This window comes from Podarcis filfolensis, assembly GCF_964270895.1.
Source record: "Podarcis filfolensis genome assembly, chromosome: 15".
Lineage (NCBI taxonomy): Eukaryota > Metazoa > Chordata > Lepidosauria > Squamata > Lacertidae > Podarcis > Podarcis filfolensis.
In genome coordinates, this window is record NC_139618.1 from 32,548,733 (window position 1) to 32,563,158 (window position 14,426).

General features: G+C 46.3%; 1 protein-coding gene across 1 annotated transcript in view; it reads right to left on the minus strand.

Annotated features, from left to right (window-relative positions):
• Nucleotides 1–13,906, minus strand: part of ESAM (endothelial cell adhesion molecule) — a 101,009-nt gene extending 87,103 nt beyond the window's left edge. Inside the window, exon 1 of the mRNA XM_083588870.1 lies at nucleotides 13,785–13,906. Within this exon, the coding sequence (XP_083444996.1) occupies nucleotides 13,785–13,827 (43 nt within the window). The 5' untranslated portion in view covers nucleotides 13,828–13,906. The remainder of the gene's footprint in view (nucleotides 1–13,784) is intronic.
• Nucleotides 13,907–14,426: the final 520 nt, after the last annotated feature.

A 14,426-nucleotide genomic window follows, 5' to 3' on the forward strand; every position in this document is an offset into this window, starting at 1 on the left:
TTACAACTCTTCTTTCTTTCTTTCTTTCTGTTTATTGGATCTGATTTCTTTCCTTTCCCTATTTATTGGATCTGATTTTATTTGATACTGCCTTGTTCTTAAACTGTTTTGGGATTGCAGTTTGGCCGTCTTGGGTTTTGGCTGTCATTGGGAATATTGTAATTAGGAAAGCACCATTAAAAGAAAACCCCTCCTAAAACGAATACAGATTTTTGTGCTCATCTGCCAATCAGATTGCTGGTGCCAAGTTAGAGAGGCTCAGAAAGAAGCATCTACTGAGAGCACCCACTCACCTAAAAACTTTTGGGATCTCCTGTTCTCCTTTCAGAACCAAGGAGGAAACAAGGGCACTTCTAAAGGGGAAACAACAGTTTTGGCAAAGTACATCATCAGCAAAAAGAAGGAAAAAAGAAGATGAAAGAAAGCCTTTAAATGCCGACTCAGCAGCAAGAGCCCTAAGGCTACCGCAGGTGGCCTTCCCACAGGCAAGAAAACTCCTTGCCATCAAGTCACAGCGCTTATGCTTTCATTTCCTTCAGCTTCTTCCAAAGTATTGTCTCATACACGTCAATCCCAGCTGAGGATTAATCTGATGCAGAACCAGTTGCAAGGGCGCCATCAATCACAAATCAACCCTGATTCACTTATGAATCAGGCCCAGTGTACCTGAAGGAGCGTCTCCACCCCCATCGTTCTGCCCGGACACTGAGGTCCAGCTCCGAGGGCTTTCTGGCAGTTCTCTCCCTGAGAGAAGTGAGGTTACAGGGAAACAGGCAGAGGGCCTTCTCGGTAGTGGCACCCGCCCGTGGAACACCCTCCCAGCAGATGTCAAGGAAATGAACATCTAACTTTTAGAAGACATCTGAAGGCAGCCCTGCTTAGGGAAGTTTTCAATGTTTGATGTTTTATCGTGTTTTTACTATTCTGTTGGGAGCCGCCCAGAGTGGCTGGGGAAAACCAGCCAGACAGGCGGGGTATAAATAAATGATGATGATGATGATGATGATGATGAAAATGGGTGTGCAGGACAGTAAAAGGAGCACACAGGAGACGGGTGTGGAATGCACTTCCCAGAAGGGTGATCTAAGAACATACAAAACAGTCTTATATTGAGTGAGGACACTGGTCCATTACCTAGATCAGCATCCTCTGCACTCAGTGACTGGCGTTCTCCTGAGTTTCAGACTGGCCACATTTCCAGCTCTATCTATTTATTTATTCTTTAAATATTTTTATTAGCAGTTTCAATATAACAACATATCAAAACGCATCATATTCATTATTTTCCCCCTTTCCCCCCACCCCCCTCAAACCCTCCCCACCCCAGAGACTTCCCTCAGCTCCTCTCTCTGATTTCTCAACACATATTATTCTCTGCGTGTAATAAAATTATACAAATCCTTACATTATCTGTCTGCCATGTTATCAATCAATAAATTTGTGTATGTTTATTCAAAACCTGCCAAGGAGTCCAATTCATTTTGTTGTCTTTTAAAGTAATTTGTGAAAAGTTCCCATTCTTGTTTAAAGTCACAGTTGTCCTTATCTCACAGTTTGTATGTCAATTTAGCCAGTTCTGCATAATTCCGCAATTTCTCTTGCCACTGTTCTTTTGTCGGGGTTTCCTCATTTTTCCATCCTTGTGCTATCAAGACTCTTGCTGCTGTTGTTGCATACATAAATAAATTCTTTATTTTCCTTGGCAGGTCTTGTCCTACAATCCCTAACAGAAATGCTTCTGGGTTTTTTTAGGAAATGTCATTTTAAACATTTTCTTCAGTTCATTATATATCATTTCCAAAAAAAATTAACTTCTCTACATTCCCACCCATTTCCAGCTCTATCTAGAGGTGCTGGGGATTGAAGCTGAGACCTTCTGCACACAAGGCAGATGCTACAGCCAGGGTCAGATGTCAGATGAAGACCTTTGGAGGGCCTAAGCACTGAAAAGATTATCGTGTGCTCCCCGCCATGTAATTCAAAATAAAAAACAATACTAAAATAAAATGTAAAAACAAAAAACTTAACATTGCTCCATTGCAACATTTGGCAGGATCCGATTTCCTTGCATGATTTTGATCAACATCAGTAGGATGCCCCCTTGTTTAGGTGGGGATAAGTAAGAGAACAAGGGATGCGGGTGGCGCTGTGGGTTAAACCACAGAACCTAGGACTTGCTGATCAGAAGGTCAGCGGTTCGAATCCCCGCGACAGGGTGAGCTCCCGTTGCTCGGTCCCTGCTCCTGCCAACCTAGCAGTTTGAGAGCACATCAAAGTACAAGTAGATAAATAGGTACGCCTCCGGCGGGAAGGTAAACGGCGTTTCTGTGCACTGCTCTGGTTCGCCAGAAGCGGCTTAGTCATGCTGGCCACATGACCCGGAAGCTGTACGCCAGCTCCCTCGGCTGATAAAGCAAGATGAGCGCCACAACCCCAGAGTTGGTCATGACTGGACCAAATGGTCAGGGGTCCCTTTACCTTTTAAGTAAGAGAACAGGAAAACAGGGGAAGTGGAGTGCAATATAAGACAGACTTCAAAAGATCTAATTTTCTCAAGGTGTCACCAGGATGGCACTACTTTGTGGGAATGATTCAAGCGCATCACTGGGAAATTTAAGTTTGCGCAATTAAAGTGGATTAAAGATGCAGCAAAAGAAATCCACATTTCAAAAATGGACTTTTTGCTGTTTGGAAAGTGACAGGGAAATGCATAGAAAATCGTGGGGTGAAAAACCACTGCATAAGTAAGCTGGGGTGAATGCTCGTTGTATAGCCTCCCCACAAACAAATCAGAACAAACACTCAATAAAGACACAATCTAGCCTCCATGTAAGCTTTGTGCAAGCAAATCAAGATGAACACTCAATAAACAGGTTTGTGTGGAGGAGCCCAGACTCTACTGTATACAGTGGTACCTCAGGTTACATACGCTTCAGGTTACAGACTCCACTAACCCAGAAATAGTGCTTCAGGTTAAGAACTTTGCTTCAGGATGAGAATAGAAATTTTGCTCCGGCGGCACGGCAGCAGCAGGAGGCCCCATTAGCTAAAGTGGTGCTTCAGGTTAAGAACAGTTTCAGGTTAAGTACTGACCTCTGGAACGAATTAACTACTTAACCCGAGGTACCACTGTATGTGAATGGGAAGAAGCCTCTAGTTTTGCAAAACGAATCCTGAATGATGAAAAAAGAGAAGAAAAGGTAACTGGAGGGAAAGGTGGGAAAGATGAGAAATGCCCAATTAGCAGGGAGCCACACTATTTCAGACTTTAAAAATCATTGTTCCTGATTGCTGGGTCTCTTAAAAAATGAACAAATCCAAAATATGCTTTCAAAAGAGCCAAGTGAAAACCTGAACTGCAAATCAGAGAGAAAGGAGACTTTGGGCATTTCAGAGACCCATCCATAATTCCCGACCACAGTCCTCCAATCAGAGATTCCTCCCCTATAAGCTATTAAACATTTGGGAATTAAAGGATGAAGGCGGATTTCATTTGATGACCTGGGTCTATAAGATTAAGATGATTACGCGATGTGAAATCGAGACAGAAATTAAACCAAGAGACCAGCACTCTTCCCTCTGTCTCAGTATTAGTTTGATGGACCCTTGCTGGTTTGTGAAGCTGCCCAGATGGCAAGTTTCACTATGGAAGAGTAGAGAGAGGGAAGGGTGGAAACCCTCCAAAATAGAAGACTGAAGGTTACCATTCTTAGTTTCTCTGGGGCTGATAACTATCCATACCGCATATTTAAAGCATATGACTTCCCTCAAAGAATCCTGGGTACTGCAGTTTACTCCTCCCAGAGCTACAGTTCCCCGCACTCTTAAACTACAGTTCCCAGAATGCTTTGGCAGAAGCCATGTGCTCTAATTGTATGGTGCAAATGTGCTCGTAATTAGACGTTTTCCTAGTAGGAATGGGAGTATCTCATTCCCAATTCAAAGTTGCAAGGGGGAGAAAAAAGTTTGTTTGCGAGCAGGAACTATTTATAAAATTAACAGATATGAGTTGGCCTTAAGCACAACGCTTGTTGAGAAAGTCCCTCGTTGCATTTCTCACGACCCCAGGGCAGGAGGAACTTTAAGACTCAAGAGAATAAAAATTCGGGAGGGGGGGGGGAGAATTGGCTAACTCCGTAATACTTAGCAGCTAGCTGACTGCTTTTTAACTCTTACCATTCTGAATTTGTTTCATGGGGGGACCGATTTAATCAGCAATAGTGAGCTGTCTTTCAGAGGTAATTTAGATCACAAAACACTTAGAGGTTTGAAAGGGTTGGGGTTTTTTTCAACTCAGCTGCTATCCCTTGAAGAGCAGCAGGTGCCTGGACTGATCGCCAAGGTCTTAGGTGGGCTCCAAGACAAATCCCCAAGGTCAAGGTGAGTGCAAGACATTTTGAAGAAAAGACAAGATGCTCCCCCACCCCCCATTTCACATACATAAACTAACTGGCCAGGCACGTGTGTCTAGAAAGCAGCATTATAGCAAATCAGACTATTTGTCCATCAGGCTCAGTATTCCCTACGCAGGTAGAGCAGCTTTGCCTCTCACCTGCTACCTCAGAGATGGAGAACCTACATCCCTTCAGTTATTCTTGGCCTACAACTCCCATCATGCCTTATGACTGGCAGTGCAGACAGGGGCTGAAGGGACTACAGTCCTACCTCGTGTTACGTTTGCTTTAGGTTGACCATTTTCAGGTTGTGTATTGCAGTGACCCAGAAGTACCAGAAAGGTTTACTTCCGGGTTTTGCCGCTCATGCATGCGCAGACGCGCAAAATGACGTCACGTGCATGCGCAGAAGTGGCAAATTGCAACATGCGCAGAGGCGGGTTGTGTTCCTTTCAGGTTGCAAACAGGCCTCCGGAATAGATCCCGTTCGCAACCAGAGGTACCACTGTACATTTGGAGGGCCAAAGTTTCCTCATCTCTGTACAGTGGTACCTCAGGTTACATTCGCTTCAGGTTACATACGCTTCAGGTTACAGACTCCGCTAACCCAGAAATAGTACCTCGGGTTAAGAACTTTGCTTCAGGATGAGAACAGAAATTGTGCAGTGGCGGCGCAGCGGCAGCAGGAGGCCCCATTAGCTAAAGTGGTGCTTCAGGTTAAGAACAGTTTCAGGTTAAGAACAGACCTCCAGTATGAATTAAGTTCTTAACCCAAGGTACTACTGTACTACCTAATCCAGATAACTGGAAAATGCCAGCGATTGAACCCAAGCCCTTCTGCATCCAAATGGAATGCTCTGCCACAGATGTCTAGCACCTCCCTTCAAATCAGTTGCTAGCAGCCCAATAGCAAACCTCTTTTTTTGCTCCCTTTTTACAGATGGCTAAGATGATTATGACCTCGCTTCCTTCCGGTGAAAATTTGTGTGTGAGCAACACTGGAAATTTTCCCAGACATCAGGCTGGCCAAAGTTGATTCACCAAAGGGGAAAGTAAAAGCTTATCAAATTAACCAACTATGGGCATGTTATGAACACTGAAAAGCGTAAGGCAAACCAGCCTGCTGGATCAGGCCAATGACCACCTGGTTCAGCTGGACATGAGCACAACAGCACTCTGCCCACCTGCAATTCCCAGAAACTAGTATTCAAATGCACGATGTCTCTCATGGAGGTAGGACATAGCCATTGTGGCCAGCAGCCATCAGTGACAAGAGATTCCAAAGCAAACCATGATGAAAGATCTGAGAGGTGCTACAGAATTCAGACATTTAAATGAAATCCATCAAGGGCAATGTCAGCAAGAACTGCAGGGCATCTTAAGACAGCTGTTTGCACCCTAGGTGAAAGGGAGAGTGATTAGTGATGTTTCTTAAGGACCCACTGCGAGATTCAAGAAAGACAATTTGGGAGAAACAGCTGAAAGACCAGAATCCTGTAGGCGGGAGGCTGCTTCTATGGGATGAGAAACTTTTTTAACTTGTGGCAGTGAAGTAGTTTGGGGTGAAAATTTCCAAAGAATCCTGCAAATAACTAGAGGAACCTGTGGCCTGCCCGAGGTTGCTAACTACAACTTCCATCATCCCTGACCATTGGCCATGCTGGCTGGTGGGAGACAAACAAAATCTGGAGGGCCACAGGTAGTCCACCCCGGCAGCAGTCTTGCTATTTCCCAGGTCCTAGTAGCATATCATTTGGTACCTTAGCATCAGGTAGGGCTAAAAGACCTCACTGCCAGCTACCAATTGCACACTGCAAGTGGAAGCAGTTGCCTGCAGGTGAATGTTTGTTTATTGCCCAGAAGCCACTGGGCTTACACAGCCCAGAGGGGACGGACAGGTAAGTCCTACCAAGTTCAGTGGGACCAATTCACACAAGTGATGTCTGTAGCTATGGAAGCTGTCTGCAAGAAATGGAAGGGAGCATTGGAATAACTGCTTCCTCTACAGTCTTGGCCAAGGTGATGCCAGCAATGCTGTCCAGGGTTGTAAAGACTGTGGGGAGAATAATTGGGTGCACTCTTCCCACCTTGGATCAAATCTATGCTTCCAGGTACCATCAGAAAGCTGCAGTGATAGCGCAGGATCTCTTTCAGCTTCTGACTTCTGGAAGAAGGTACAGGGTTATAAAGACTAGGACTAGCCACCTGAGAAACAGTTTCTATCCAAATGCGATTTTGGTTTTAAACGCAGTGTAAGGAGTCTCTATAGGAGTATATTGTATTTAAAAATGGGGTTTCAGAGTTTTTAGGGAGCTAACCAGGTTGGGATAGCTGGGATAGCAGGCTTGTTGGTTTTTGAATGTCTTATGTAGATTTTTCAGTTTCATTGTTCTGTATGGGACAATGACAATAAAGATTATCGTATCGTATCACATCTTGCAAACTGCCCGCTATCGACCCTTTAACTTTACAACACTAGGTGTGTACACAAGTCTCCCCAAAGCAACAGAACTCATATTGGAGTTAGTTGCACTATCAAGTACAGAGCTTGGGTCTCTCCCGGTGTCCTTTTTATTGTGCATTCCTGAGATAATGTGTGTTCAGGATGATATTAGGAAAATTATACACAATCCCGCTTTCAGTACTGTTAGAACCTGGAACTTTTGGGGGGAAGAAACACTACTTTGTTTCCTACAAGTGCATTTATTGGGGCTTCCTCTTGAAATCCTGTCATGTTTTATATCCACATATGTTCCAGGTTGTTGTTTTTTAACTTTTGTTGCAGTGCTACAGCAGAAAAGTGACCCTCCAGACAGCAATAATGCAAAAAAATTGATGAAGCGCCACAGAAATAAAGCAGAATGAGGTATGCACAGTCCAATACCCACCAAAAAAACACACCTCGCACAAGTCTGGAGGGGACCCTGGATTTTCGACATCACAAGAAGAGGTTTGGAATCACATGGCTCAATGCAAAATGCTCCCTTCCTGTTACATTCAAGAAGGGTAGAGGGGAATCTAATTAATAGGATCCCTGTATCCCTGCCTTGTCAGTACGTAATTTTTCTCTGCATCGCTGTGCAGCTCAGAATGTTACAACAAGATCCTGGAAAACAGAGCCAGAAATAAAAGCCATGGTCCACCCAACTCATTCCCTGGGGAGAATGCATTTTTTAAAAAATAATAATAATAAAATGTTCCCTATGTTGTGTTTTAGAGTCATCGTTTCCATCTCCTTTTAAAGCTATCAGGCGAATGCCACTTCCTTTACGTAGAGGCAGTTCCACAAACTCGCAGAACTCGTGCTTCAAATGTCCTATGTCACGTAGGGCTGGGTGGGGGGAGGAGGAGGAAAGCATAATAAGACTTAAAGGAAACATGCAAGGGCAAGGGTCCCAGAGGAGATGACTTGGGAAGTCAACCTCTCCAAATAGGGACACACACACACACCACACACATTAGAGGCTGGGCTTAATTTCCACAGTGAAGTGCCTGGTACTTCAATCTATTCCCATCTACCCACAAAATCATCCCAGAGCAGATCTTAAGATGGTAAGGCATTCTTAGGATCTGGACGCATTTGTATTTTAGGTTGTCTTATCCTTGTTTTTAATGGTCATTTTGAGTTCCATTTCTTTCCCTTTTTTAAAGCCACCAATAAATATTATTCCTAACAGCAACAGCATATTCCCATATAGTAGGGATGGGAAACCTTTTTCCAGCCAGGGGGCCACATTCCCTCCTGAAGAACTTTCCAGGGACCACTTTCCAGTGGCAGCCAGGGCCAGAGGTGAAAGTGACCAGAGCAATGAATATTAGTTTTACGTTAGGCTAGCTGTGGTCTAAACCACTAAGCCTCTTGGGCTTGCTGATTGGAAGGTTGGTGTTCCAAATCCGTGCAATGGAGTGAGCTCCTGTTGCTCTGTCCCAGGTCCTGCCAACCTAGCAGTTCAAAAGCACACCAGTGCAAGTAGTTAAATAGGTACCACTGCGGCGGGAAGGTTAAAGGCGTTTCTGTGTGCTCTGGTTTCTGTCATGGTGTTCTGTTGCACCAGAAGCGGTTAAGTCAAGCTGGCCACATGGCCTAGAAAGCTGTCTGTGGACAAACGTCGGCTCCCTCGGCCTGAAAGCGAGATGAGCGCCACAACCTCATAGTCGCCTTTGACTGGACTTCACTGTCCAGGGGTCCTTTACCTTTTTTACCCATATTCCCCACTCTATCCCTCATCCAGGCAAGCAAAGAGTATTGCCAGAACTCAAGCACACATTCCAGCTAGGCAAAAACTCTCAAGGGGGGAGCAAAGTATGGGTGGTGACGGGGCGTTTTCTGGGGAGAGGAATGTGCAGTTTCAGGATGACTTAGGGGGGCTGGGGCCATATCTCCCCACACTATTTTCACTGCTATCCTTACAGTAGCCCAACTCTGCAAAGCCACTAAACTGCTCCGAATAAAAATTTACAGAAAACGTAAAACAACAACAGTGGATCAATCACACACTGATAAATTTTCACCTCCCCCCAATTTATTTTGATGGCAAAGTTTTTAGTTCCCCTGGTACAGATCATGTGTGTATGTACGTGCCCAGAATACAGTCCGCTCGGCTCTCTTTTAAGCCTGTGTGATTTCGTGCCCCTCTTTCCTGGCTGCTCAGGTCTGGTGCAATTGCAGTCATGAACTAGACCCTGGAATATATCGCCACGGATTAGTACTCTCATGGCCTTTTCCAGAAATTATTTGCAGAAGTGTTTGCTAGAGGCCCCCGACATTTACACAACGTTATACAGACAGATTATCAGCTGCCCTAAGAAGGAGAAGTTGCCGGTCCAAGTTCTACCAAGACAAACAAACAAGATAGTAGTTCAGAAAAGGGCAGAGGATAAGAACAACAGAAAGCCAACAGTGATAACAGTGTGTGCCCTCTTCTGACTCCAGGAACCAAACGTTCAAAGCTCTGTGCCGACATCTTAATCTGTTATCTGCATAGAAGGCAAAGTGAGCGATTGCGCTGTGTGCACCTTCAACTCCTGGCGTATGTTTGACACCCACGTTTACACAGTGATCTAGATACATAGGCTCAAATCACATGGGATGCAAAAAGCAACCCTCCAAGCCTTTGGGGTTCCCTTCAGGCCACATCCCAAACCAGCCCGTTTGTACCCTCCATGACTGTTTTCCCCTGGCTGGAATGTGCCCTTGAAGTTTGATTAACGTCTTCTGCTTGTCTTGATGAAGGATAGAGAGTGGAGCATGTATAGAAACAAGCCAGCCGTACCAAGACAATGCAAGGCTTAGATCTTCTTCATGCAGTGCACAGTTAAACTACAGTGGTACCTCAGGTTACAGATGCTTCAGGTTACACACTCCACTAACCCAGAAATAGTCTCGGGTTAAGAACTTTGCTTCAGGATGAGAACAGAAACTGTGCAGCGGTGGGGTGTGGCAGCAGCGGGAGGCCTCATTAGCTAAAGTAGTGCTTCAGGTTAAGAACAGTTTCAGGTTAAGAACGGACCTCCGGAACGAATTAAGTTCTTAACCCAAGGTGCCACTGTATGGGACTTGCTCCCCCAGGAGACTGCAGTGGCCTCCAATTTGGGTGGCTTTAAAAGTTGTTGTTGTTTAGTCGTGTCCGACTCTTCATGACCCCATGGACCAGAGCACACCAGGCACTCCTGTCTTCCACTGCCTCCTGCAGTTGGGTCAGAGGACTGGGCAAATTCGTGGAGGGGAAGGTCATCTCAAGCATTGAGAGTCTATGTGAACAGATCACTGTGGGAACACTGAGTGTCAATGTGTACACAGTGTATACAATGTGTATACGTAATTCCACCTCTCTGCATGTGTTAGAAGAACTGGCATAGGGTTCTAAACTGAAATATGCTAGCACCAGAGACAGACAAGAAAAAAAGGACAGCTTTATATACTTGTATTTTCAGTACTAACAAATAAAAATCTGTGGGTTGTATCCAATGCTAGTTGTACTCGGAATAGACCCATTGAAGTTAATGGACTTGACTAACTTAAGTTCACTAATTTCAATTGGATACAATTCTGTGGCTGCAGTCTTCATATTAAGAGAGCATTATTCTACTTGAGTAGACCCATTGACATTAACAAAACTAAATCAGTCATTTACGCACACACACCCCAAATCACTATCCAGAAAAAATCTGACACGCTAACAATAGTTTTCGTTTCTAGTTCTGGTGACCACCATGAGTCAAATGCTCTCACTTAAACCAAGTGGACATTAAAGTTGGTTTCCTGTGCTCAATTTCTCTCTCCTCCCATCATTAGACAGATGTTATCACTAGTTACCACCTCAACACCATCCAACAGCTACCCCCAAGATGCTCCATGAAATAACAAAAATCTGAACAGCAAGTAAAAATAACTACAACGGCACACTATCAGTGCTCTTAGAAGCAGAATATCACACTCAGCCTGCTACTAAAACAGGATTATGAGGGAAACGTGCAGACTGTGTGGGAGCAACAAGTGGTGAAAAAGTGATTGAGTGCTTTTTCACCTTAAATCCCAAGCTGGATGGTCTTTTGATCCTGGTTTTATATGTTGAGGAGCGTTTATCCATATACACCCATCTTGTTCCTCTGTTTGGCCTTCCTCTTCTCCTTCTCTCAAGCAAATGAAAGATGTCAATGATGCTGGGAGGATTCCCAAGCTGAAACCACATCTCACAACCTGAAGACCATTGTCCTAAATTGTCCCCAATGTATCATTCAGGATGGATCCATAAATGATTAATAGACAGTCTGATGCATGGGTAATAAACTGTTAAGGAACTGGGGGGGGGGGAGTGCAGGATGTGTGGATCTGCCAGTTTCAGTTCCTTATGTTTTTCCCCCAACCTTATATTTAACTCTCCACATTTCTGCATCATTGTTTTGTTTTTGACTGCAATAAACATTGCCTGATTGATTTTCATGAAAATTCATCAGCATTTTGGTGCAAATTTCTCCTAATATACACATTCCATGTGCTATTTTGCCTGAAATACACATTTTTTTGCAAGCCATTTCCCCTAATATGATGCATTCTGTATGTTATTTTCCACTAATATAGACATTACCATGCACGCTTTTAGTATATGCATTTTCGTATCCATTACTTGGCTGAAAAACTGCACTGCAAAATTCAGAGCAGTGCAAATTTTGAAGGGTAGCTGTGTCGCAGCTGACAGATTGCTCCAGAGAAAGTGTGAATTAGGTAGATTCACCTTTAAATGCAAACCGAATCAAATTTCTCCCCTCTCCCTAAGAGTAGGTCAATAAGTCACTTATAATCACAGATTCTACACAGGTCCTACCAAACTGCTTAGAGTGCACAACAAGCTGTCTCCAGATTCAAGTGCGCATCATGGTTTACAACACATTTGTTAACTCCTCAGTAACCTGGAATGTGACTCGCATTGGCTGTTTTCTCATGGCTCTCCTTTCCCAGAGAGCGGGTTCTGTTAACTAAGGTTTCCGTTGGCCTGTTGAGCGTAATTCCACATCTCCATGTGTTTGATTAAAGAGTATAATCTTAACATTGTTTCGGCAATGCGATGGATGCATTTCAGAATGCCTGAGCCGCTTTGAACTATGGAAAAGGTGGTTGGCAAATACAGTAAGGAGATTAAAGTAAACAAATGTTCCTCTCCTTCAGGATGGATTAAGAAAAAACGGTAGGGGAGCAGAACTTGACTGGAGAGATTAGCTGCAGAGGCTTATTGTAACCAGGCAGCAAAGGAAAGGGAGGGGTGAGGGAGGAAAGAAACCTTCCATTCTAGATGAGAGTTTAACTTGCACCTCAGCTCACATCCAAATGATATCAAGCACCTCTCACCCACTGCGCAGAGACAGGGCATCTGTGGCACCCTAGATGATTAATATGATGCTCTCTCCAGATGTTGTCAGACTCCCAATTTTCATCAATCGACATGCCAACTGGTGATGGGAGTTGTAGTCTAACAACAGCTGGAGTCCAGCAACAGTTTTCTCTGACCCATGTAGAGCATTTAACCATCTTTCCTAACTCCTCTCACCACTATCCTGTGAAGATCATTTCTAAGATTTTCCTTTGGGGGTGGGGAAGGGAATCAGAACCGAAACACACAAGTGTCCTATTTATTTTATTTTGTTGCCCGTCTGCCCTCTCTCCAAGAACTCAAAATCTCCTCCCCCCCCCCAATCCTCACAACAACCCTGCAGGGGCAGCTTAGGCAGAGAAAGTGGCCATGATCCACAATCACCCAGCGAGCTTCATGGAATGAAAGCCCTGCTCTCCAGTGTCTAAGCACAACTGCTACACCACGCTGGCTCTCGCCATTGGCAGTGGATCTATGGCAGAAGTGGGACTTCCAGGTGTTTTTAGAACCATACAGAGCTATTCGTTCACTGCCCATATATGGCAATTAGCCAGAACCACCCAGCAATTGACTGCAACCACCCAGCCCATAGGGCAGCATACATGTCGTCTCCCATCCAGGCACTGACCAGAGCCAGACCCATTTAGCTTCAGCAAGGTGGTGGCCTCATGTACCATCAGACCATACTCTGGTACCACCTACCCACATGCCAGCATAAGCATCTATGCAGACACAGACCTCAGGTCACAATCATGCGCCTGGGCACAAGTCCAGCACTGGTGGGATTTATCTCCAAGTAAACACGCATAGGAGTCAGCTTGCTAGATTCTCACCTAAAGCGAGCCCTCTCTTCGATCCAAACTCTACCCAAGCCCAAGATTACAGCCTAGCTGGTTTTACTGCGTTAATCCGGAGTGAACTCACACCGCCGGGTTCTTGCCCAGCTGCTGACAATCCTTAACGAGGATTATTAGACGATCTCCAGTTTCCTCCATCAATCGCAGAGGAAAAAACTAAACCGACCAAAGACCCTACTCCAGTTGCACGCCGATTAGCCAGGTTCTTAGGGAGGGCAACTGATTCGCAGTAAGCGAGCGGAGCAGCCCCCTGCCATCTCCGAGGTTAGACAGAGAGCACAAGTTCGCCTTTCAATCCAGCCGAGCGAAAGCTGCGCCGCCCGCACTCTTCACCTCCTTGGCGCGGGGGGTCGCGCAGCACAATCCTATTCACGATCCAACGCATCAACACCCTCAAAAAAAGTGCGTCCCCAGCTGCGCTAGACGGAGCTTACTCGCAGGGAAGGATCGCGGCCACTTCGGAAACTCCAGGGAGATGGGGACGCGGGGCAAGCCGGGGCGCGTCCAGGCGGAGGAAGGAAAGCGCCTCCAGAGGCGCACCTGAGGCGCCCAGGGGAGACCCCGGCCGACGGGCTGGGCGAAGGCTCGGGCCCCGTCGCCCCGGGTGGAGAGCCGCGCTCTCCTCGCCCTCCGCCCGATCCCTCCCGCCGGACCATCTCACTCACCCAGCAACGCAGCCAATCCCAGCGCCAGCGGCAGAGGCTCCATCGCGCCCGTTCCCCGAGGAGGCGCCCGACGCGCGGCCAGGAGAAAAGCGAGAGCAGCAGCAGCAGGTGCAGGAGCCGGAGCCCGGGAGCTGGGGCGAGGGGGAGGCGGGGAAACCGGAGGGGGGAGGAGCCACTCGAGCGGGGGCGTGTCCGGCAGGTGGGGGAGGGCAGGGGGCGGCGCCCCGGGAAAAGGGAGGAGCCCCGTCAGGTGCCAAGCGGGCGGAGCGCACAGGTGGCGGTTAGAGACGCCAGAGGCGAGGAAGAAATCCAGGGTTGCAGCTCTTGTTTGGAGGAAGCCGACTGTGATCACCAGCGACAGCTTCTTGTTTCTTCTTGTTTTGAACCCTTCCTGATCGCAGAGGCGGGGGCTAAGCAAGGGCGTTTAAGTTGCAAGGCATCCGCCAGGCAGGTAGAGAACTGGGGGCGATTTGGGATATCGCTGCAACTGGTGATGCTGGCGGATGGCAGCTTGCCCGCTTGACGCCGTCGCTGCCGGTGGAGCCAGGAAGAATGGGGGCGGGGGGGCGAAAGAAAAAAGCCTAACGCGATCCTTCCATTCGGACTCACGAAGAAGTCAGGGAGCTGCGTAGATATCTTCGC